The sequence below is a fragment of the Cyrtonyx montezumae genome, unplaced genomic scaffold (assembly GCF_038088225.1).
Source record: "Cyrtonyx montezumae isolate F1298 unplaced genomic scaffold, pur_monq_1.0 scaffold_15, whole genome shotgun sequence".
NCBI classification, from domain to species: domain Eukaryota; kingdom Metazoa; phylum Chordata; class Aves; order Galliformes; family Odontophoridae; genus Cyrtonyx; species Cyrtonyx montezumae.
The window spans coordinates 8524190-8547540 of NW_027071881.1; the positions used below are offsets into that span (position 1 = coordinate 8524190).

The 23351-nt window shown below is 46.4% G+C and overlaps 2 protein-coding genes across 4 annotated transcripts; both read left to right on the forward strand.

The window, feature by feature from the left end:
* The first annotated feature begins 1205 nt into the window (after positions 1 to 1205).
* Positions 1206 to 2983, forward strand: PIGW (phosphatidylinositol glycan anchor biosynthesis class W). The gene has a single exon (XM_065732204.1). It carries the CDS (start codon positions 1206 to 1208, stop codon positions 2697 to 2699), a length of 1494 nt encoding a protein of 497 aa, XP_065588276.1. The 3' UTR covers positions 2700 to 2983.
* A 2850-nt stretch (positions 2984 to 5833) lies between these two features.
* On the forward strand, positions 5834 to 22465 carry GGNBP2 (gametogenetin binding protein 2). Of its 3 annotated transcripts, none has more exons than XM_065732066.1 (14): positions 5834 to 5938; positions 6422 to 6539; positions 10091 to 10171; positions 12132 to 12385; positions 12621 to 12719; positions 15118 to 15231; positions 17191 to 17400; positions 18372 to 18546; positions 19130 to 19324; positions 19873 to 20023; positions 20199 to 20324; positions 20408 to 20559; positions 20872 to 21120; positions 21811 to 22465. In XM_065732066.1, the coding sequence occupies exons 2-14, from the start codon at positions 6447 to 6449 to the stop codon at positions 22012 to 22014; spliced, it is 2103 nt and encodes a 700-aa protein (XP_065588138.1). In that variant the 5' UTR covers positions 5834 to 5938; positions 6422 to 6446; the 3' UTR covers positions 22015 to 22465. The 3 variants fall into 3 exon arrangements, with proteins under 3 accessions (XP_065588138.1, XP_065588139.1, XP_065588140.1); XM_065732067.1 differs by having other exon boundaries at positions 17191 to 17394; XM_065732068.1 differs by lacking the exons at positions 5834 to 5938; positions 6422 to 6539 and adding an exon at positions 7744 to 8036.
* Positions 22466 to 23351: the final 886 nt, after the last annotated feature.

Genomic DNA, 23351 nt, shown 5'->3' on the forward strand with positions numbered 1-23351 from the left:
GAGGAAGGGCTTCTTTTTGCTCACCCCTTTGCACAAAGTCTCAAATGAAATGCCGACTGCTTAGCCAGAAGTGGAATGGTTTTTGCAAACGGATCGACTTGTGACAGCTGCACTGCAGAGCTGACACTCCTGAAAAGCCACCCTTAAGGATGTGCTTGCTTCATGCATTAACATCGCCTCGTAACAAAAGTCACTACTCACTGCTGAGATGTGTTAGTAATGCACTTCAAAACCGCACAGTAAATGGGCGCGGCCGGGCTCCTGGCGTAGGGGTGGATATACGTTAGCAGTTACCCAACCCTGGCTGCAAGGAAACAACCGGGAATCGCTTCCCGGCGCCGCGAAAGCACTCCGCGCACGCAAATCCCGGCTTTCTGTTACCTGCTTCGGCATCCCGGCTCTCCTCCGCGCTGCCGTGGGCCGGGGGCTCCGCTCGGCTCCGTCGCGCATCACAGCCCGAAGATCCCTCGGGCGGAACGAGGAGCGCTGAGCGCGGGGACGGCGGCCACGCTGCTCCCACGGGGTCCGCACGCACCGCCCCACGGCAGCGCCCGGAGGAGCGGATCCGCGGCCCAAGGTCAGCGGGCACCGCGGCTCGGGGAGGGGCACGACGGCCCCGGACGGCACAGCCGCGTCCCGCCCGCTCCCCGCTGTCCTCTCAACCCTGGGGGACGGCGCGATCCTCCCCGGGCCGCACTCACCGCGGATCGGAGCGGCGGCGGGAGGAAGGGGAGGAGGAGGAGGAGGAGGAGGAGGAGGAGGAGGAGGAGGAGGAGGAGGAGGAGGAGGAGGAGACAGGGGTTGCGGGCACAGCTCGTGGCGAATCGGGCGCTGCGAAACAGCAGCTGCGGTGCGCCGCCGGACGAAAGTGCGGGCGGGGAGCGCGTGCCGCGTTTACCTCGGGCGGTGCGGCCGCTGTGAGTTTCGGGGTCGCGGCCGCATCGCTGCGCTGCGCAGCCGCGGTCCGCGGAGCGGTGCACGCGGTGCGGTCGCTCGCGATGTTATTTGCTGTGTAGAGTTGGGGGAGCGAGGAATTGAAGCGCGTCCTTGGAGCGGAGCGGGTGCTCGGCTTCCGTGTGGGACGCCTGGGCTGCTGCCGCCCGCGAGGAGCCGTCCGTAGCGCTCAGCGTGGGGGGGAAGCTTTGAGTCCTGCTCTCCCGAACGACCTCTGGTCCGTGCTTCTCGTTTCAGAGGAAGAAAGCAGAATGTCACAGAAGCACCTGAAAGAAGCCTTCGTCAGTAACCTGAACGGAACCGGCCTGCTGGAGGTCTCCCTGGGCACGGCCGTGGCCCCGCTCTGCGTGCTTTGCCGGGGGCTGCTCTTGGTGCTGCACTGCCAGCACCGTGGGGAGCCCTTAGGCTCGAGGACGTGCAGCCTGCTGCTGGACTTCGTCATGCTGGTCGCCCCTCTCCTGTTCTCCTGCACAGTTCTGTCGCCAGTGCTGGTCCTGGTTCCAGCTGTCCTCGCTGCTTTCTGCGTGGGAATATTTTCTACCATATACCACCGAAGACAGCACAACACCCGAGTGCCTTTCAGGCAAATGGTCAAAGGCTTTCAGGAGGTGTACCTGGATGCACACTGCGTTCCGGCGATCACCGTGTTCCGTGTTTATGTCAACGTGTTGACTTCCATCAGCATCCTAGCTGTGGATTTCCCGCAGTTTCCACGGCGATACGCCAAAGCTGAGACCTACGGAACGGGAGCTATGGATCTGGGGGTTGGAGCTTTCATTTTTGGTAATGCTCTCGTTTGTCCCGAAGTCAGACAAAGGACGTCTGTGATGCAGTCCAGATTCTCCAGTTTGGCCAAGCAGCTTTTTGCCATTTGGCCATTGGTTGTTCTTGGCGTTGGACGACTCCTTAGTGTTAAATCCATAGAGTACCATGAGCACACTTCAGAGTATGGAGTGCACTGGAATTTTTTCTTTACCTTAGCACTCGTGAGGCTTGCAGCATCTCTGCTGTTAGCCATACTTCCCAAAAATAAGTCTTGGATTGTGGCTGTGACTCTCGCTGTACTTTATCAGCTCGCTCTTAACGTTACCTCTCTGAAGACATTTGTCTTGCACGGCAGCAATGGCAAAGATACCAGGACTGGCTTTTTAAATGCCAACAGGGAAGGGCTGCTGTCCCTCTTTGGGTACCTTGCCATATACATGGCAAGTGTGCAGGTGGGGCTCTATCTGCTGAAGCGCAGAGACTCAGTCAAAGAGTGGATGGGAGCAGTGTGCCTCCTGCTGCTGGCAGCTCTTGTGCTCTTCGTGTTTCTCCACGTGTCCCAAGCCCACGCAGACCCCGTGTCACGCCGCATGGCCAATCTGTCCTACTGCCTGTGGGTCATCGCTCACTGCCTGACCTTCTTTGTCAGCTTCGTGGTGGCTGATCTCGCTCTGGTGTTCACAAAGCTTCTTGTGAAGGGCTCTGCTGTGCCCTCATGCTGGCGTGCTGTGAAGGCACCAGGCAGCAGGGAGCCGTGGCAGGCAGAGGCTGAGCACAGCTGCCTGATCGCTGCCATCAATAAAAATCAGTTACTGTTCTTCTTGCTAGCCAATGTCATGACTGGTGTCGTGAATGTAACGATAGATACCATGCACAGCATGGCTGCAGTAACACTATGCATACTGCACTTATATATGTTTTTGAACTGCTTCATTATGTACATATTGCACACCAAAAATATAGTATTAAAGTTTTGGTGATTCCAGTCTGTGTTAAGGGGACAAGCTACCAAGCTACACACTGATGTATACTAACAGAAAAAGAAGCATCTTTCCTATTATTATCAATAAGATAGACACGATATTTTATAATATAGTATTTATAACAGCTTTTTATGACTTAGGGATATTTACTGTTATTTTTATGCATTCGTTTTTGCATTTTGTGTCACCAAACCTTTTTTTGTTGTTGGTTTGCTAAGTACTGGTGCTGATAGAAATATATTAACGCACACCTTTCTGTAAGCATCTATGCAGAAGAGTAACATTATGCAAGGAGTGAATCTGAGAGGTACGTTTAAGCACTGGTAAAATTCAGTAACAGTGTGTAAAGTAGCCAGGTGGAAAAAAAATAGAGTAATTACATAGGGAGAGATTTAATTGCAAAGATTTAGTTAAGGTCCTTGCATAAATAATAGATAAGAGTAATTCTTTATATAAAATGTGTCAAGTAAGTGGATGCTTTGAAATGTTTTGGCCCTGGAAAGATTTATGCATATATTTAACTTTGATGGCAGTAACGGCATGTGGAATGTTAATCATAGACTGCAATCTAAATTAGCCTTTGAATTAAAGCTAGATTTATTTTCACCTTCAGTGGTGAATGCAAATGAAGACCCTATCTGAAGCACTATAAAACTCCACTGCAGATGAATTCATACAGTAGTAGCTGGAATTTGTGGTGCAGGTAATAAGAGCTACATGGACTTCCCTAAGAAAATACAGAGATGCAAAACTACTTCACCTGTGTGCCAGTGTGCTGTGACAGCTCGTCCTTAGGAACGCTGCAGAATATGGTCTTCAGCTCTGCTTTAAGTTACTCAATGCCCACATATTTGTCTGCAAAGTTATTTTAAACAGTGGCTCGTTTAGTACTGTGTTTTGACAGCTGAGATGTCTTGAAATGGGAACGTGCCATACGAATTATTAGCAGACTGTGTAAATGGAAAGCAGCATGCTGCAGTACGTCAGGGTACCGGTGCTGTATTGGTGAGAGATGTGCTCACGTTCTCCATCTGTCACAGCCTTCTTGCAAGCTCAGAGTAGAGCACCCTTTTCATTCACTTCCCTAAGTCTGACCGCTCTTCCTGACCTCAGTGAGAAGAGAAATAGGTTTAAAAATCATGAGGAATTCAAGAATGCACAATATAAACAGTTCAGAAGCAGAAGACAGGTGATAGTTGATGATGAATGTCTGATGTTAATGGAGTGACAGGACAGTCCATGGGCCATATTTCAATTTTTCCTTTCTCTGTTGAATGCAATGAATCATAAAACCTAAGGGAGATAAGGCCTCTAAATCAGATTCCTTAAGGCAGAAGTGCTGGGATGTTCTTAATTTAGGAGGTTCTCTCAGGCTTTGGCCAATATGCAGACAGAAGATGGTATACTACAGACACACTGAGAGCTTGTAACTTCCAACGTACAGCCCTATAGTTCGTTTACTCACAGATATTCATTTCTGAAGTGCTTGAAGCACAGGGCCTGCAATGAGCTCTGCCTGAGAGCACAAGTCTTACCACAGTGGTTCAGCACGGAGGCGTTAACCGGGCGTGACAGAGCTGAGCTATGTCTGGACAAGCAGTGCTGTCTGGATGCAAAGTGCACTTGGTGAAGCAGGAATTCTGTGGGAGGGCTGTGCAGAGCTCGGTGGGCAGCAGCTGCACCACGGAGCTGTGGCTGCAGGGACAGAGCCAGCAGCTGAGGGCACTGTGAGAGGAGACCACGGCACAGCACTGCTCCTCTGAAGCCGTGTGAAGAAAGCTGTTCACCGCTGGATTAATGAGCATCCATTAATTCCCATTACTTATTGTCAATAACAACCGTGGCAAGTTCTGCCCTGAAGCAACCAGCGGTTATTAATACTGACTGTTTTGACTATGAAAGGATACAGATAATTAACCGTGCTCCTGCAGGAACCGAGAGATGCAAGCAAGCGCTCTGATCACAGAACCCACACAAGGAAATGGAGCTGCAGTGGGTTTGACAAGAGTGAACTGCACTTAGTCCAGGCCCATCCCTGCAGCTCTGCGCCCCATGGACAGCACACCACGTTTCATCTCACGTTTGGATGTGTTAACGTGTGTAGGCTTATGCAGATCTACAGAGATATATGACAAAATGAGTCTTTATCTGTTATGTAATTAGTAAAAGTTAGGTTACGAACTGTAGCACACCACTGACTTCATAATAACTGTAAAGCCAGAGGGCCAGGAGAGCAGAAATTGAATCATTTTTGATGCCACAGCTCTACAGAACGACCTGTTTGTAGTTCTGCACGACAGATAAAATGCAGGTGAGCTGAGACCTTCATCCTTAAGACTGTTCCTCAGTCAGGAGCCATCAGGTCCTTCCTACCAAATGTCATTATTTTTAGATGCACCGTGTTTGTATGCAAACCGCAGCGTGCCTTCCATCCTTTGAAGTCAAACGAAGACTCAAACGAAGTGTACCATGCAGGTTCAAGCTGTGTCCTCACCACCACGTCCCGAGGCACTCCATCTCCTCCAAGTGGAAAAAGGGCACGAAGCGTTGGCACAAAGTGCTGCCAGCCTTTACTTTGCGGGCAGAAACAGCTCCGTCCCCCGCAGATCCTTTCCCGGGAATGAAAGCTACACAGAACCGAGCGTGATGTTTTCGTACATCATTTATTAACGTGGCCACGTGCTGCTCCCGGGAACGCAGCGTTTGGGGCTCCGCTGCTCGTTTCTTTTTTTGCTTAAGAAAACCGTGAAAGCGCACAGAGCGCAGCGGTGCGAGAAGCCCAACTCCTCCACCGAGGGCAGGACCGGGCCCAAGAGCGCGCTGCGGGACCGAGACCTCACGCACAGCAACGACGCGGCCGCGCCCATCAGCGAAAGCGATCACAGCCGCCGAGGACGAGCGGCCGCGGGTGGTTCCGCGCCGCCCGCGTTATTTGCAGCGCCCGGAGCCGCTCCGCCGCACCCCGAGCACCGCAGCACCGCCTCGGGGCCGCCCCGCGGCCGTTCGGAGCCGTTCGTAATACACCACCGCCGCCGCCGCCTCAGCTGGACCCGGCGCCGCTGGCGGGTGAGGCGGGGCGGGAGCGGAGGGATCTCGCGAGAGGACGGCGGGGCGGGGCCGGCGGCGGCGGCGGGGAGGGCTCGGGGAGGGGGAGAGGAAGGAGGCGGCTCTGTGGCGGAGCCCGTGGTGTCCGCCCGCCTGTCACAGCGCCCGGGCCGCGGACTCGCGGAGCACCGGTAAAGGCCGGGGAAGGGGAGGGGGGGAGAGGCGGCACGGGCCGCGGTGGGGCTGGGGGGAGAGGGGGGAGGGATGGAGGGCGGGCGGCTCCGGGCTTCCTCCGCGCCGTACCCTGCGGGCCGGGCGGGGCCGGGAGGAGCGGGCCGCGGGTGGGCCCTCCCGGCCGCTGCTCCCGGGGCTCTCCCTTCTCCGTCCGCCCGACCCGCGGGAGGCGCCGTGGGCGGCCGGAGCCGCCGGGCTGGGGGCGGGCGGGGGTCGGCTCGGCGCTGCCGTCCGTGCCGTGCCAACCTCGCGTTGCCCCCCGCTCCCTCGGGCTCTGCCCGCGGCCTTCCGAGCCCGTCCGGCGCCGTGCGGGAGCGGCGGGCCCGGCGCGGCGCGTGGTGAATCAGGCGATGTGGAGCGCAGGCTCGCTCCCTGCTGGTGGTGAAAGTGTGCCGGGGGAGCGCGGCGGGCGTTTACCTCTGGGCGCTCCCTGCTCGCAGGCTGCAGCGCGGGGACGCGGCGGAGATGGCGCGGCTGGTGGCGGTCTGCAGGGACGGGGAGGAGGAGTTCCCCTTCGAGAAGAGACAGATCCCCCTCTACATCGATGACACCCTGACGGTGAGTGCCGGCTCCGTTCCGCCCGGCCCGCGGCGGCGATGTGTTGCAACGCCCGGGCGAGGCCTTTCCCAGGCTCCTCCCGCAGCGATCTGCTCCGCGGTGCCTGGGGTTACCGAGCGCGGCCCCGCGGGAGACCGTGGGGCTGAGTGTGTGTCTGCCCGGGGACGGAGGGGCTCGGAACCCTGCCCCCGACGTGAGGCAGAGCCGCTTTTAGGTTCCTAAGCAAAGGATTCGTATTAACGTTAAACCCAAGTCCTTTCCTTGCCGTGTTTTAAAACAGGTGAGGAAGGGCTGAGGGTGTTTTCCTCAGCTTCACCTTAAGGTAAGGGTTACTGAGCGTGTAGCAATGTGCTGCTGCCTCTACGGTGACAGAGCTGAGTATTACGTGATCCCTGAAACGTGGGGGTTTGCCACTGCTGGGAGGTTCAGCAGAGAGCGAGCAGGGTGCAGCCCGGACCCTGCTCTCCCTGCTCTGCCTTCTGGCTCTGGAGAAGCACCCACATGGCAGCAGTGTGTGCAGCACCTCTGGCTGCAGGCCGGCATTGCTCTCAATTGTTACAGCAGGAGAAGGTAATGTTGAGAACTAAACGGTGTAACCAGGTATCCCCCTCGTGTGTGAATTGTGGTGTCGGTTTTGTCATGTGACAGTCAGTGCTGTTACTTACATGATGTACCATGTATGAGCTTTCATACTCTGACCTCGTGTTTCAATGTGGAAGAACACCTGATTTGCCGTCTCTTTTTTTTTTTTCTTATACTTTTCTAACTTAGTAATGTAAGTTCTTCCGTCTTCCAGAGCAAAACACTTGGGCACCTTCAGTCTCTGAGCCCCAGTGACACTGCAAAAGATTCTCTGTCTTGATCCCATCTGGTTTTGCTGTATTTGAAGGGGGCTGTGTTTCAGTTTTGGTCTCTGTTAGCGGTACATGGTGTTAGTTGTTGTCGCTAGTTTCTGGCCTTGTGTAGTCTGGCAGTGCTGGTTAACTGTGCTGTACACTACACAGTCCTCCACTCAGATTTTTCAAAGCAACACCCACCTCCCTTGCAAGGATTTATTGACAGCACTGTGTAAGAATATCTGAAGTTTTGAGTGTGTTATACTTCGTCTGCTGAGGCCGTTTTTGACCCTCTTTTCCTCGTATCATTTTAAGATCTTAGGTTTTTTTTTTCCTAGATTCCCATGTATGAGTGACTTGTTGGGCTGTGCTAAGCAGACTCACCATGCCATAGTTACTGTTTGCTGTACTTAATAGGTTGAGAGGGAGGATGTGAAAACTCGGCCAAACCAAGCGTGAGATGGATGAATTGACTTAGGCTGACCTGAAATTGCGTTTCTGATTTAGTTCCAGAATTTATTTCCCTGCCACAAATTCTGCACAATTGCACTGTGTTGTCGCTGTAATTTCTTTCTGCAGCAGGGGCACGCTGTAGGCATGATGGAGGAGGTCCCTGTAGCTGTAAATCAGTTTTGTGTCCATCAGGATGAGGGGCATTTATGTAAGTGCAAGTCATCCTCACCACAGAGAAGTGCTTATCTTGTGTCCGCTTTTCTTTGTTTTTCTGTTTTGTTGCTGCTGTTAAAAGCATTCGGATTTCTAGAGGATCTGGGAGTGAATAAATCTGCAGAAGCAGAGGAGTGAAGCCATTGCTTCCTTGTCTTGAAGCCTTCTGATTTTTATTTTAATTCTTAAGGAGAGCTATTGCAAGAGATAGATAGTGAGATAGTCGTGCTTGAAGTGGGTGCTGTTGTCTTTGGAGCGTGGTTTTATCTTTAACGTTATCTTTAAAAATTGATGCTTATGGGAATTAACTGGCGTGTGTTGACCCATTTGAAACTCAAAAAATGGAAAGTAATGGGACCACTGAGTCTGCTCCTTAAGTCTTGAAAGCAGTGGATCAGTAGTTGTGAAATAGTGAGTGAGTGGCTTAGAGTGCTCTTCAGCTCGCAGCGTCGCCCCTGGTAGCGTGGACACCTGTTTGGGTGCAGTGTGACACTGCTCCACACTGCTTGTATGCTTCAACCCAGAACAAAAGGAGCTTTAAATGTGTAGCCCTCTTTATTTCATAAGCAGCTTTCAGGGTCTCTAGGAGGCGTGCCACTTGATGTGGCCATGTGGGAATTCTTTCTTCCAGTCGGTGGTTTGTGTTTAACCGGTTAATAAAATCTCATCCAACAGACACATGAATTAATTCAGTCTTGGATAATGTAACTGTGTTGTACCAAATGCCCACGGGTGTTGTCTGATAGCGGACAATAAATGTGAGGGGAAAGAAATGTGCAGATGTGTCTCTCTCTTTGCTGTTAGCAGGTAGTGCAGTTACTTCATGTAGCTCGTTCCTGATGCGGACATGAAATGAACCATCCAGGAAACTGTCACTGAGCAGCACAGGTTTGTGCTGCTGTGCACTGTGTGGGGCAGTGGCAGTAAGAGGGAAGCTGGAGGAGAAATACTCAAGGGGTCAGGATTTGCAGTGAGTGTGGCCCAGTTGTGCACCAACGATGTGCTGCTGTGCTGATGGTCCTCTTCCAGGACGTGGCTGAGCCAAGGAGTGCCTTGCTCTGTGGCCTTAGAGAATAGATGTTTGTTTTGGAGCAGTGCTGAGTGCTGTAGAAGTAAGCGTGCAGTTCTCTGGGGGTGGTGGCAGCAGTAGTGATGCCAGCAGGGAGCCCTGTCCTTAGCAGCTGCATCAAGGAAGTTAGTGCTGGCCTGTGGAAAAAGAACAAACCAGGCTGTCTCATTGTGGTGTTGATGGTGGTAGAGTTGTTTATCAAGCTGTTGTTTTGTCTTTCAGATTATAAAGCAGCCTTTTGGTGTTGTTGATAAAACTGTATTTCTCAGTTAGGTCAAAGAAGATGAACAAAGCCAGTCTTTGCTTTTGCTTCTAATTGGCTTTATTTTTCCCCATGATTATGGTGGGAGTTTCGACTAACAGTTATTTCACCATTTTTTTTTTTTCTCAAGGAATTGCCCTCTTTGCTTAGTAATTGGAGAAGGATTATTAATTACTTACTGATAACCCCAGTGTTCTGTAGGCTCAACATTTTTCTTGGAGCCCCTTGAGTTTTGCAGCTGCAGACACAAAATGAACGATACCGTGGATACCTTGCTGAATTAATGCTGTTTTAAATTCACTTTTGAAGGAGACAACTCAAAGTCATTAAACAGTTGTGGCTGTTTTATTCGTACCTTTATAAACTGTTTTGCTGTTGGATCAGTTTGTGTTGAAGTGCAATTCTTTTTTTCCTGTAGATAGTGTAATATAAATAGAAACGTTCCATCTATCGACTTCTGCTCTCCTACACCAGCTGTTAGAATATCTGCTGTTTGTAACCCTCCTCTAGGACATTGAATTAGTGACAATTGTTAATTTGCTCAAGTATTAACTGTCTTAAACTGTTCCAGTGCTTTTCCAAGCTTGCAATGCAGTTATGTTAAAAGAATGAGGATTTAACCTCATCTGTCTTCATGTCCTGTTGTTCCTAGGGAAGTAAAACAAACAAATGCTGTGTATTCAACTTCTGAAAGCTTTCTTTCTCCTCTTTCATGTAGATGGTGATGGAATTTCCTGATAACGTGCTGAACCTAGATGGACATCAGAATAACGGTGCACAACTAAAGCAGTTCATTCAGGTGAGTATCTCACTGTTTTTATTCAAGAAAGCCACGCATCCTTAGATTTTGATTTCTGTGTCTTCCTGCTCCTACATCTCTAGGAGGTTGTCATTCCTGGAATGACTTCATGGATGACACATCAGTACGTATAAGCAATTAATGCGTTGGTACCAAAGTGCAGTGGGTGCATGCACGTCCAGTACTTCACAGCTCTTCTATGCTGTCACCTTCCCAGGAGACACTGCTGAATCCAATTAAAATTAAAGACTGTACACTGCTGGTTTATTCTTAACAGAAAGTATGCTTTCTTGATAAGTTTGGACTTCTTTCTAAATACTCCTGAACTGCTTAGACCAATAGGAGTGTGTACTGCTGAAGATCCTACATTAGTACTGTAACAAGACAGCATGAGCGTGGTATTTTACAGTTGAGATGTAGCTGAACAGTGACAGATGTTTTTGTGGTGCCCCGGGTGGTTATACACTAACAGTGTCAGTTGCCCTGTGACACCTGTACTCAAAAGAAGGAAAAGCAAAAGACCACAAGCGACCAGAGCCTGGTGTCAGAAGGAGCAGAGCAGTTCGGTGGTGGGCAGCTCTTACTCCTGTGCTGGGTTTGGCAGCAGCAGTTTGAACATATGCTGCATATGAAGCATAGCTGTGTTGTGAAAATAGCTCGTTTCTGTTGTTGCTGTGATTAGTACTATTAATGACAGAAAAGAGGATTATTTCAGAGTGCTATTGCTTGTCAGATTGTTTAACGTGTTTTCCTTTCAGAGCAGTATTTTCTGATAATAGTTTACTTTTTATAACAAATTACTTAAAGTGAACCAAAAATAGTTTGGTGCTTTGGTTGGTGTGTTTATGCATTCCATGTGACTGATTATTTTGCTATATTTTGTGGTCTTCTTTCTTTCCCAGCAGTTGTGACAACTGAGCCCTACGTTAGCAGCATGGAGCTGGGCATGATACGACAGCAGTATGGCAAAGCATTTGCTGTATAGATACAAAGTACAGCTTTGTGAGCCTGTCTGTATAAGCAGGGGAAGATGACACAATTAATAGAGTGACAGCACTCTGCTCCTCTAGTTAATGTTGGGAAGTGCCTGTAGTGCTGATACTCGAAGTGCAGATTTGTTGGCTGGTGTGTGAGGAAGAGACCATCTGCTCTGTTTAGCTGTGCTAGTGGAAGTTCAGAGCTGGTAGAGTCCGAGCCAGTAAGGTGGCAGTTAGGAGGAGAAGCAGGAAGGTATGTGCTCCTGTGGGTGTGTGTGCAGGGGTACGCTTGACTGGGGGAGGCACCACGAGCTGTTTATTGACATAAGAAATATTAGAAGGTGTTCTCTGTAAAGTTCTATTATTAGCACACATTGAACGTTCACTGCTGAAGTAAAATGCTTCACCCCGAATAGCAATGTATGCTTCCCTAAGTTATGGGTGTTAGATTTGAAATGGGAAGTGGCATTTAGCTTGTCAGGAATGGGACTGTAGAGTTGTTTTGGTGTGAACAAATGACAGTGGCTGTGAATGCGAGTTCCATACATAGTGATGAGTGTCCAGGAGTTCCCTTTCTGTGTGCCAAGGATGAAATGAGTGCAAGTAGAAAGTGGAAGTGTGTGGAGTTGTATATGAGGCCCTTTAATGAAACATCTGTGCTAAGCTGCAGAAAGAAGGGTTTCTTGGTGATGGGGGCAGGGAGGTGTGCTGTCTGCTTGGCAGTGTGGCTCACTGATAGGAGCAGCAGGGGAGAGCAAGAGGGAAAAAAGTTATTTCCTTTCTGAGGGTAGACTGTAAGACTTGAAGCTCGTGGGCTTTGGTTCACTGAGTACTGGGATTAATAGGAAGATGCTGACCTGAAAATTTTCAGCACTGTGTATGGTTTCCTGTTCAATTATATTTTGATGAGGAAATGTTGTCAAAAGCAAAGGTGAGTTTTTACTTTTTAGTTTCTAATTATTTAATTTCTTGTTCTCTTTTAGAGACATAGCATGCTAAAACAGCAGGATCTCAATATTGCCATGATGGTGACGTCACGTGAAGTCCTGAGTGCTCTTTCTCAGCTGGTCCCATGTGTGGGGTGTCGTCGCAGCGTGGAACGTCTGTTTTCTCAGCTGGTTGAGTCTGGAAACCCAGCCCTGGAGCCTCTTGCAGTTGGGCCAAAGGGGGTTCTTTCTGTAACTCGAAGCTGTATGACTGATGCAAAGAAGCTTTATACACTGTTTTACGTGCATGGGTAAGTTAGTCCCACAGCTACCTTAAAACTGTTACAATTTACATGGGAAATCCATGCTGTATTTTCCTTGTGTACTGCAGAAGTGTTTGTCATAAGTAAAAGTAGGAGCTAGGAAGAAAGAAAGCTTTAGATTTAATGTTCAGTAGCATACTGCTTATAGATGGGCCAGATCAATCCTTTAAAATTTCTCTGGATAACCATGTTTTCAATCTACTGTGTTGCACTTTTCCTGTAGGTCCAAACTGAATGACATGATTGATGCAATTCCCAAAAGCAAGAAGAACAAGAGATGTCAGTTACACTCTCTGGACACACACAAACCAAAACCTTTGGGGTAAGTTGGGGTTTAACACTATAAATCCTGAAGTATTTGAGGAATCAAACCGTAGGTAGATACAGGTCATTTTTATGCTGTTATCTGTTTACCAGAGTAGTAATTTCCAAGCTGTTTGGATTATAGTAGTCCCAGAAACTGCATGGAAGAGAATGAGAGGCACTCAGGAATTTGGGATGGTATATGTTACAGTAGGTTTGCATACGAAAGTGCTTGGGCCTTCTACTGCTAAGATTGTCACGTGTAGGATGACAATTAAGGATGCTTAATCCTTTCCACACTGCCCTTGTGCATGTTTCAGTGTTGGTCAGCAGACAGTGCTGTGTGCTCTCCTGCCCTCCCAGCACCATGGGATGTCACTGCTCAGTGTGCACTGTTCCTGCACCCTTTGGCAGAGCTCCCTGAGCCATTTGGTGATGTTCTTGTGGGAGCTGTAAGGCTGCTGTCAGCAGTCAGGGCTTTCCCAGACCTGCCTGTTGCTTCTAGCTCTTGTGTTTTTGCCTCTTGCATTTTGGGCTTTGTTAATTTGATGGCAGGCTGCTGTTGTTCCTCTTCTCTATAAAATACCTGTGTTTAATTTCAAAGCTAGCTGCTGAAAGCTAACTTGCCCATTACAAACCAGTACTTCTGTGTGCTTTTTGTATCTCATTTGAATTATAACATGGGATATGGTCTGTCCAGGGCCTGGATGGCTCCTGCATTGTGATACAAACAATGCTGTAGAAAGAGAAACTACTTTTTGTTTTCTACATTGAAGTGATTGATCAGCAGTTTTTCTCAAACTGAGGTGAAATGGTATATGTTAAACAAATGTCACTTTCCTTGAGATTACTTGAAAAAAAAAAGCCATGTTTGGTCATTAATTAAAGACTTGGTTGTGGTTGGGTGGCAAAGTTCAAGCTAAAAAATCTGTAAAAGGTACTTTCTCAGGTTTGTCAGCACATTTGGAGTACATCAGTGCAGAAGATGCGTGTGTGCTTCTCTGTAGTAGAGGCTGAGATGATCAGAAGGACACACCATGCAAAGCTGTGGTGTGGGGCTTCTGTTTGGTCGTTGTTTGTGCTGATGCTGAGGTGATAACCAATAAGTGTTTTTCCAGTTTGTTTTCAGTAAGATTAATACTTCCTTTGTAAGGATGTATATGGCAGAACCTGCACTTAGCGTTTTGGCAAGGCGAAGCAGTTCTGCAAATGAGCACACAGAGGAAAATGTTGCCTTGGTGCTGGGAAGTCCCCTTAGCATTTTGAACACTGGCAGAATAATGTGTGAAAGAGCAGTGCTTTAATACACTGCGAGTAGAGGTTTTGGCTTTTATCTGATATTGTGGTGTGTGGACAGTGAGTGTGGTTTGCTGGAGAAACACAGCATGTACTCTGTGTTGTTACTCTGCAGACACACTCGGGGCATGCAGCTCCAATACTTCCCCAAGGAAAGCTCCTGCCTGGAGTGGAGGAAAGGATAGTAGCAGCATAAATGTGAAGGAAAAACCCTGAATTGTAACTGTGTGTAATTACACAAGTTGTGTAGCTAGGAATGCCAGCTAATAGCTCTGGAAAGTGACTGGATGTTCTGTGTTCAGCTGTACCTGGTTTGTCACTGCTCAGTTCCAGGTAGGGCTGAAGAGTGTCTTAAATCCTCATCTGGCAAATTACTGAGATAGCAGCATAAATACTCTGGATAAACAAATTATTACATGGGAGTGCTTTTTTCTCTGTTCTACCACTGTGCTATATCCATACATGAGTTTAAACAGAAGTGACCGTTGTGGTAGAACAGCAAATGTACCCCAAGCTGTGAGTGGAGGTCAGTTGCTCCTTCAGGTTTGTTCTTAGCTCTGTGAGTGTACTTTGGGCACATGTAGTTGTGGTTAGGAAGTTTAATGAAGTAAGTGGATGTATGAAATGTAAACTACCAGAAATATTACAACTTGGGTATGATTATACTTAAGCTAATACACTGAAAAATTGTTACTGGCTTTCAGCTATAGAAAGTCATCTTGGATCTGGGTTTATGAGCACAGGTAGCAAACTCAGTATCTTTTATCTGTCTCTTCTCTGTGATTTAAGGCTTAGCCTGTAAAGGCGTTTAGGCAAATGAAGGAACACTGAAGCATTTTCATTTGAGAAAAACAACCAGTCTGTAGTAGATATGGTGCAAGCTTACAGTTTCTTTTACTATATGACAGTGAATGGAGCAATAGTACATTCAGTGCAGAGAAATTAAGTGCAGATAAGAAAAATAGTGAAGACAGCAAGAAGGAGGAGAGCGAATGTAAGATCATTTTCCACTATGGACCTTTCCAGGGAGTGGTCAGGTAAACTACCAGTGCTTCAATTTACTTCTTTCCCAAACTGCTAGCAGAATAACTCACCATATGGTCTGTCTTGTTTGTTTGCAGGGGATGTTGGATGGATGTATGGGAGCTCATGTCCCAGGAGTGCAGGGACGAAGTAGTTTTAATTGATTCTAGCTGCCTCTTAGAAACATTAGAAACGTATCTACGAAAACACAGGTATGTTACAAGAGCAAAGACACCTGGAGAAATACATGCTGCATTTTCCTGTTGATCAAAATAGTTGTATTGTCTACACAATGTCTGGAAGTTTAGACTTCTTCTGGTAACATTCTGATACCTTTCCAAAACTAAGATCTCTGCTCTGTGGAGGTAGAGAACCTTGCCAGCTGGCATTGTAAAACATCAGGTTGTAAACTGCAACTTAAAATTGTGTATTCTCTGTATTTGTTCAAATTGTAATCTGTTACCTGAATCTTATTTGCAAGTTTAAATCTTGTGGTAACAATGAGTACTCTAGCAGCAGCTTTGGCTTGCACTGATACATGAACATCAGGATTTTGGTTCGTGGCTTTTTTGGGTTGTTTTTTTTTCTTTTTTGAGAGTGGATGTAAACTGCTGAGCCATGGTAAGAATTCCAGTCCTTTTTTGTGGTACTTAAAGGTTTATGATGGATGTCTTTAGAACTCTGTTTTTGAGGGGATCTTGGATTACTTTCATTCTAAACTAATACAGAATAACAGCAATTCTGTGTAATAGCAGGAAATAAAGTCATGTCAAAGCAATGCGTTTTTATTAATATAGGAGATTGAAATCTATGATTTCTGTCCCGTAAATTTTCCTTTCAGCCACAGCTTGTAGGGGTGTGAGGCAGTGCCTTCCAGAGCTGCCCTTCGCAAGCAGCCTGCTCCCTTTGGGGTTATGCCACCTTTGAGGGGTGTATGTGTTTTCAAAGTAAAGGCAATGAAGCAAGTAGATGCAGGTTTCAGGCTTGGCTGGTGTTGCTTATGAATCCTGTTCCTAAACAGAATAGTGCCAGTGCTGTTACACTTCTTTTGCAGGGAAGCAGTGGGGCACAAACTGATAGTTGCATGTACATGTTGGATGGTGGCTATAGCACTGGTTAAAGCCTTAATTTCCAGCGGTTTCAAGGTTCAGTTAAAAGCTATGGGGGCACAGATGGGTGTGGGGGTGGTGGTGTGGAAATAACACTTTGGAAACAAAATAACTTTAATCTCCTGTGACATTAAACATGGTGCTGGCCACCTTCCTGATGCTAACCTACAATAATGTGACTGTTTTCTTTCCTTTCACCGCAGAAACTAGCCAGTTATAGTTCTATCAGACACCAAAATATGTTTGACTTAGTGTTGTCAAGTGACTGGACAAACTAGGGAAGGGAAAAACACCATCCAGAGATGGCATGAAGAGCAGACTTGTCAAGCTGAAAGCTGAAATGTGAGCAGCTTGTCTGACTTGCATTTTTAGAGTAATACAGCAGGCGTTTCGTAGCTTCTTGAAGATTACTTCTAAATTAGTTCTGTTGTATTTAAATTATAACAGACTTTGTAACTGTACTATTCTCATATCAGCTGTCTGAGCTGTCATGTTTACACCGAGTACATGTTATTGTAAACAAACCTTGTTTCGCTATCTGTAGTAATCCAGCAGTTCAAAATCTATTTAAAGGTGCTTGTAGTGGAAGCTACTCTTATGCAGCAGGCAGCATAGAACTGTTCTCTTACTTGTTGTCACTCACTCAAGTATACTTTAAATAACTGCTGTGAAGTAACTTGGAGCGTGTTCCTTTTCCTGCCTTGTACTAACAGTTCGGTTTGCTCACTATCAGATTTCTGGTCTTTGATCATGTATGGGATTGCGTATTCATCTAGGAATTTCTCCATATTAACAATTAGCTTGATTGATGTCTTGGAGCGTGGAAGCTGACACTCAGGCTTGTAACGTATGATGGGTGGTATAGTGTGTGTGGTAAACTCACGTGGCTTGCATCCAAAGCCTGTGACCGTTTCACGTTTTCAAGTAAGAGAAACCTTAGCATGACCTATCTTGACTATAGCATGCACTATTGAAGAGCTCAGTGTGCTTTAACTTCGACGAAGCTGCTCCAAAATCCTGCTCCAAGAACTCAGTACCGCTGCGTTTTGTATTTCACTGCAGGTTTTGCACTGACTGCAAGAATAAAGTTCTTCGGGCGTACAATATTCTTATTGGTGAGCTAGACTGCAGCAAAGAGAAGGGCTACTGTGCTGCACTGTATGAGGGCTTGCGTTGCTGCCCACATGAACGCCATATACATGTATGCTGTGAAACAGATTTCATCGCACACCTCTTGGGTCGAGCTGAACCAGAGTTCGCAGGAGGGTATGAGTATGTAATTTGCTAGAGTGGGCTATCTAGCGCTTTGCTTCTTTATTTTATTCTTGAATGTATTTTGCAAAAGTGATTTTTTTGCCTCCTTGCTGCACAATAAACCTCTGAATGTAAATCCTCCTATTGAGGTAGACTTTAAAGACAGCGCTTCAAGGTAGTGAAGATGTGCATTTGATTTTTCAAGTGCATTGAACTCCGAAGGCAAGACTGCTGAATGTCTTCTACTTCATTTGTTCACTCATTAGGGCTGCCTGCTTTTCCGTTGGAGCGCTCAGAGCTTGTGAAATAGAAAGAGAACCTTGGCTGAATGTTTCGCTGAATGCTCAGTGTTGAATTTAATTTCGTTGCCATTTCTATTTTGTAGTAACATTTGAATCTGTTCCTTGCATCTTAAGATCCTTCCGGTTGAAAATACAAAGCTCAGCTCATTGTCTTTAGAATTAGATCGTAACAGTTGGATGAGGAGGGTGGCTGCTTTTCTAACAATTTTATTCACCATAGATAATGGTTTGATACTGAAGCGTATTTTATTTTAAGGTAACATAGATGTAAGACAGTGCATAATGTAATATAATGCATACACTTCAGTTCTCTGGCATACAGATCTAGGAACTTAGTGTTTGCTATACATAAAGTAAAAACTTCAGGAAATCAAAGAATGGCCGTGTCTCTCTGACATTAAAACTCCACTGATCCCTTCCAGCAGGAGCAAAGAGACTGAAGGAGGTGGAAGGCAGAGTGCAGCTGAACCATGCTGTGTGCCAGTTAGCATGTCAGGAATGTAGTTCTGAGCTGGTCCTTTCTATTTTGCATCTGCATGCAGCGCAGCAGAACTCAATTAAAAGAGCTGTTCATGCAAACATAGCTTCAGTTGTACGTACAGAAAATACCTCCTTGAGTTGCTTTGATCTCTTGGTAGACTTCCAGGTACTTTAACAATACTTTGCTTTGGTTGAACTCTCCTCTAGACGAAGAGAAAGACATGCTAAGACAATAGACATAGCCCAGGAAGAAGTTTTGACCTGCCTGGGTATTCATCTCTATGAAAGATTACACCGAATCTGGCAGAAGTTGCGAGCTGAGGAGCAAACGTGGCAGATGCTTTTCTACCTGGGGGTTGATGCTTTACGCAAAAGCTTTGAGGTAAAAATCCTTCATTTAACTTGTATTTCATTGCTGCAGTGACTGTGTAGCTTTTCACTGAATGCATTTTTCTGCTTTGTACTAAGACTGGGCTGGAAGGAGCTTCCAGGGCGGTGTGTTGGATGCCCTGTTACGTGCTGCGTTCTGAGAGGGGGCTGCACTTCAACAATGAGGCTGCCTGGAAAATCAGTTGGGTTTTTCACTGGTTCCTCTAGGCAGAAAGCTGCAGGAATGCTGAAGCAGTAGTTGTAATGTGCTTTTCTCTCCTGCTGTGTTAGATAATCAGAGTTTCTACCACGTAAACACAGATCCAAAAAATGTGTTCAAGTCTCTGGCTTCTTGCTGAAAAATGAGACCACGAGCCATGGTAATGAACACAGTGCTCCTCCCACCTCCCATCCATTCCTCTTCTCTGTCAGTTGAAATCTAGGGGCTAAATCTGGCACTTTTCTTCTACAGTCAGTAGTTGCCGCTTTGACTTTATAATTTAAAGTGCTTGCCAGCTGTTTTCCCCCTTTCTTCATAAATGTAAAAGCTTGAGTTGCGTTAACCTCTGTAAACAGATCTAACCTCTTATAAACAGATGGCTGTGGAAAAAGTGCAGGGGATCAGTCGGTTGGAACAGCTCTGTGAAGAGTTCTCAGAAGAAGAAAGAGTGCGAGAACTTAAACAGGAGAAGAAGCGCCAAAAACGAAAGAACAGACGGAAAAATAAGTGTGTGTGTGAGATCCCCACCCCTCTGCAGGCTGCAGAAGAGAAGGAAATAAACCAAGCAAAGGTAAACACTGAGAGCTGTGGCTTTCTGCAGGTGTTAGATAACTGGATTTCTGCCTTGGTGCTTTGTTCTGCAGTTCTGGAAAGGGTTTTAGGAATTTCACGTTTGGGAACCAGGTCTTGATGGCTGCTGGAATTCATCACTTTTCAGATTAGTGCAGACTTCTTGTGAAGTAGTTACCTCTGGGTTTGTTTGTTAATGTGAAGCTAGGAGGTCAGCTTGTGATGGAGTGTTTTTCAACTGTCATTTCCTTAAAGATCACTTAAAGAGATTTCAAATGCTGCAGACCATTACCATTAAATTGTTGGGAAAGGAGGGATGAAGTGCAGTTGTTGCTAGAAGTCTGACCTACAGCTGGCCCCCACAAATTGTCGTGTTCTTGTAAAGGGTTTTTTTTCCCACTTGTGTTCCTGAAGAACTATAAGCAGTGCTGTGGCTGCTATCGGTGTCAGCTGCTGCTTAAGGGAAGAGTATCATTTCTTAAAACACCATCTGGGCTACTTGCTGTAATTACATATATTGGTTTTGTGGATTTTGTTATATATTTGAAGGAAAACTTGGACTTCATGGAAAATAGCTGCAAAGCCTGTGGTAGCACTGAAGAAACTAACAACTGTGTAGAAGTCATTGTTACCAATGAAAGCACTTCTTGCACCTGTCCTAGTAGTGGTACCTTATTAGGTTCACCTAAAATAAAGAAAGGTATGTCAAACGTTGGTTGTTTTCCATTTGTAAAAACATCTGTCATTTGTGCAGTAAATAGTGTTTGGTTACTTTTAAAGGTAACTATTTTTAAATACGTCTCTTGTCATTACAACATAATTAAGGAATATGAAACAGCTACTGCAGATGATTGTAACTTTCTGCTTCACCTCAGGTTTATCTCCACATTGTAATGGCAGTGACTGTGGCTATTCATCTAGCATGGAGGGCAGCGAGACGGGATCTCGAGAGGGCTCGGACGTGGCCTGCACTGAAGGCATTTGCAACCACGATGAAAATGGTAGGTTTGGCAAGAACTTAGCTTCATGTGCCCTGAAACAATATTTAAGTGTACCTAAGGAGAGCGTGCTCTGTCTTCTGCAGGAGATGATTCCTGTGTCCATCGCTGCGATGACAAAGAGGAGGATGGGGACAGCTGCGTGGAGTGTTGGGCTAATTCAGAAGAGAGCAACACAAAAGGCAAAAACAAAAAGAAGAAAAAGAAAAGTAAAACTTTAAAGTGTGAGAATGAACATGTAAGGATCTATGAGTATTCTGGAGTAGCTACTTAAATGGATCCCTTCCAAAGTAGTTACTGAAGCATCTGAAATTCCCATTGTGACTCATGCACAGTGAGCTAGCCAGGGTCTTCTGATATTTCTCCATCCAACTTTTGGGTTTGAGGTCCTTGAATTGCTTGTGCTGGTGGTGGGAATCTCTTCTCTCATGTGTCCCTAAGCACATGTGCTTTTGTGCACTCTGTGCATGAATATGCCATTTTCCTTTCTTCTTTCCCTCCATCTGAAATCTCAGTGGTTCAGTTTTAACACCGCTGTTTTTGATTGTAGATTCAGAAACTTGGAAGCTGTATGGCAGATCCAGGTATCAGAGAGACCTCAGGAAACACCACGCACACAGAGTTTCATCGTGACAAGACCAAAGACACACATGCTGAAAGCTGCTGTAGCTCAGAAAAAAGCGGGCAGCAGTTGCCTTGGTTTGAGCATATGAAAAATGTGTCACAGTTTGCAGAACCTACAGAAATGTCACTTGTTCCTGATGCTGGAAAAGGTGCCAAGAGCTTAGTGGAGCTCCTCGTAAGTAACTGCAGTTTTAGGCTGCTGCATACTGCTTCCAATCGTTGTGATTGAGGGTGGGGTTTAGAGCTTCACAATGCCCATGAGGAACTGTTACAGCAGATAGCATAGAGAGCTAAAATGCATTGCTTACTCTCCCAGTGTTCAGATGGTTTGCTTTTGCATTTTCCCTGTGAAGTGTTTCAGTGTTTCTCTGTGGATTGTGAAGTGCTTTACAGAGGAGGAGGGATTACCTGTCACTGGAACACGAGTGAAGGAACTTGTAGTATCAGTGTTGTTAAGGATTGAACCTTCCCATAAAACAAAGTGTGCATTACTGCTGCCTTTGTGCTTCAGTCATTGTTTCCCATCACAGGCTCCTTGGGCATGCTTCCTCGTGTCTCTTCCTTTCCCTGCTCCTTCCTCATGCTGTGCTTTTCTTTTGCTGTAATTAACAACAACAAAAAAAAAACCCCACTCACAAACTCAAATAGAAGCAGCTCAGTGGAAATGTGCTAACACTGAAGCTTACTCTGGTAGGTTTCATGACTGCACAGACCACTCTTACCCAAAAGAGCAGAGCAGGGTGGGATTAACCAGCTCAGGCTTCTGGTGTTGTCAAGCAAACCAGAACTGTAAGCAACGTGTATGGAAGGTGTACTTAGAGCAAGGGCTGTGCTGCAGACTTCAAACACCTGTTTTTGTTTGTAGGATGAGTCCGAATGCACTTCTGACGAGGAAATCTTTATCTCACAAGATGAAATACAGTCGTTCATGGCAAACAACAAGTCTTTTTACAGCAATAGAGAACAATACCGACAGCATCTGAAGGAGAAATTTAATAAATACTGCCGCTTAAATGATCACAAGAGGCCCATTTGTAACGGTTGGTTGACAACAGCTGGAGCAAACTAAATACAATAAAATAGCTCTGTCTTTCATTGAAATTCTCAAGATGACTACTTCGCCTTCTCTTTCAAAAAAAACTTAATTTAGTGAATTATGGCAAAATTTTATCTTAAATTAATGTGATTCTTTTTTTTTTTTCTTCTTCCTTTTTTGGGGGGAGGCTGGTGGAGGTGATTTCATTACGTTTGTTCTTTCTTCAGGCTTGTATCTTTAGTTGAGTAGCCGTGCAAGCCTCTCTTATAATTTAAGCCATCTCTTTTCATTAAATGTTTCTCTGACTGTGAGACTTACAAAAAGCAAACTAGTGGCAAAGTAATGTTGTACCTATAACTCTGTACAGAATGGCAATGAGCTGAATATAAGATTTTACAAAGTAGACATCCATTCGCAAAATGTTTTGGATGTAATATGTTGAAGCGCAATGTGCAAAATTTAAATAAAGAATATTTATTAATATGCATAGTAAAAACGGGTGTACACGTTCCTGCTTTAAATGCCTTGGCAGAGGTTTGAGTTGGTGCTGTTCAGGGTGGATGAGGAGCTCTTAACTTTGGTCTGTGCAGCTTCTTGGAGGTAACAGTGAGGTGAAGGAGCTTCCTTAGGGGAAGCACAGCTGGTTCAGTGCTGCTGGGGAGCAGTGTGCTTCTGAACCTGTGACCCCGTGCTGCTCTGAGGGTTTGATGTTTTCCATTGAGCTGGTTCCCTCTGCCTGTGAGTTGGGTACCACACTGTTGACAAAGCCAGCGTCCAGCTCAGCATAGATACTTTTCCATCCTTGTTCTTACTGCTTGTAGTATTTAGTGGCCTGACTCGTGTGTAAGAGGAGGATCTGACAAGTGGCAAAGGTAGGGGATGGGGAGAGGTGTGATGGGGGGAGCAGGGGGGGCTGTGTGATCTAAAAGTTATGTATGCATAAAGAAATGGAGAGGCAAATGTATTCAGAATAATAAAACCTCAGTACTTCTCATTGTTCTAACACACAGTGATAGTGGTTTTAAAGAATCTGGTGTGAAAATACATTCATGTGTGAGCTGCAGCTTCGTCATCTTTTTCAAAGCTGAGTGCTGCTCCTCTTGCAGCTGCCCGGGCCCTCTGTTAGTTCACATATGCAATGAAACATTGAGTTAAACGTACAAAGCAGAGTGCCAGCAGCTGGAAAAGCTGCTTTCCGGGGCCCGCAGGCAGCAGTGCGGGCTGTAAGGTCCGCAGCCCTCCAGCCGAGGTCGTACTCGTAACGCCCCGCCCCGGGGCGCTGCATCTCCCGCCGCCCTTATGGCTGCGGTATCTTTCCGGGCCTCTTTAGATTTCTTGTAACAGCGGCGTCCGTTTGCTGTCTCTTTTTT

Coding starts and splice junctions, on each gene's coding strand:
- PIGW (XM_065732204.1), top strand. CDS start 1,206: ATGTCACAGAAGCACCTGAAAGAAGCCTTCGTCAGTAACCTGAACGGA.
- GGNBP2 (XM_065732066.1), top strand. CDS start 6,447: ATGGCGCGGCTGGTGGCGGTCTGCAGGGACGGGGAGGAGGAGTTCCCC. Junction 15,232..17,190: donor ACGTATCTACGAAAACACAG/GTATGTTACAAG, acceptor ATTTCACTGCAG/GTTTTGCACTGACTGCAAGA. Junction 19,325..19,872: donor AGGAAATAAACCAAGCAAAG/GTAAACACTGAG, acceptor ATATATTTGAAG/GAAAACTTGGACTTCATGGA.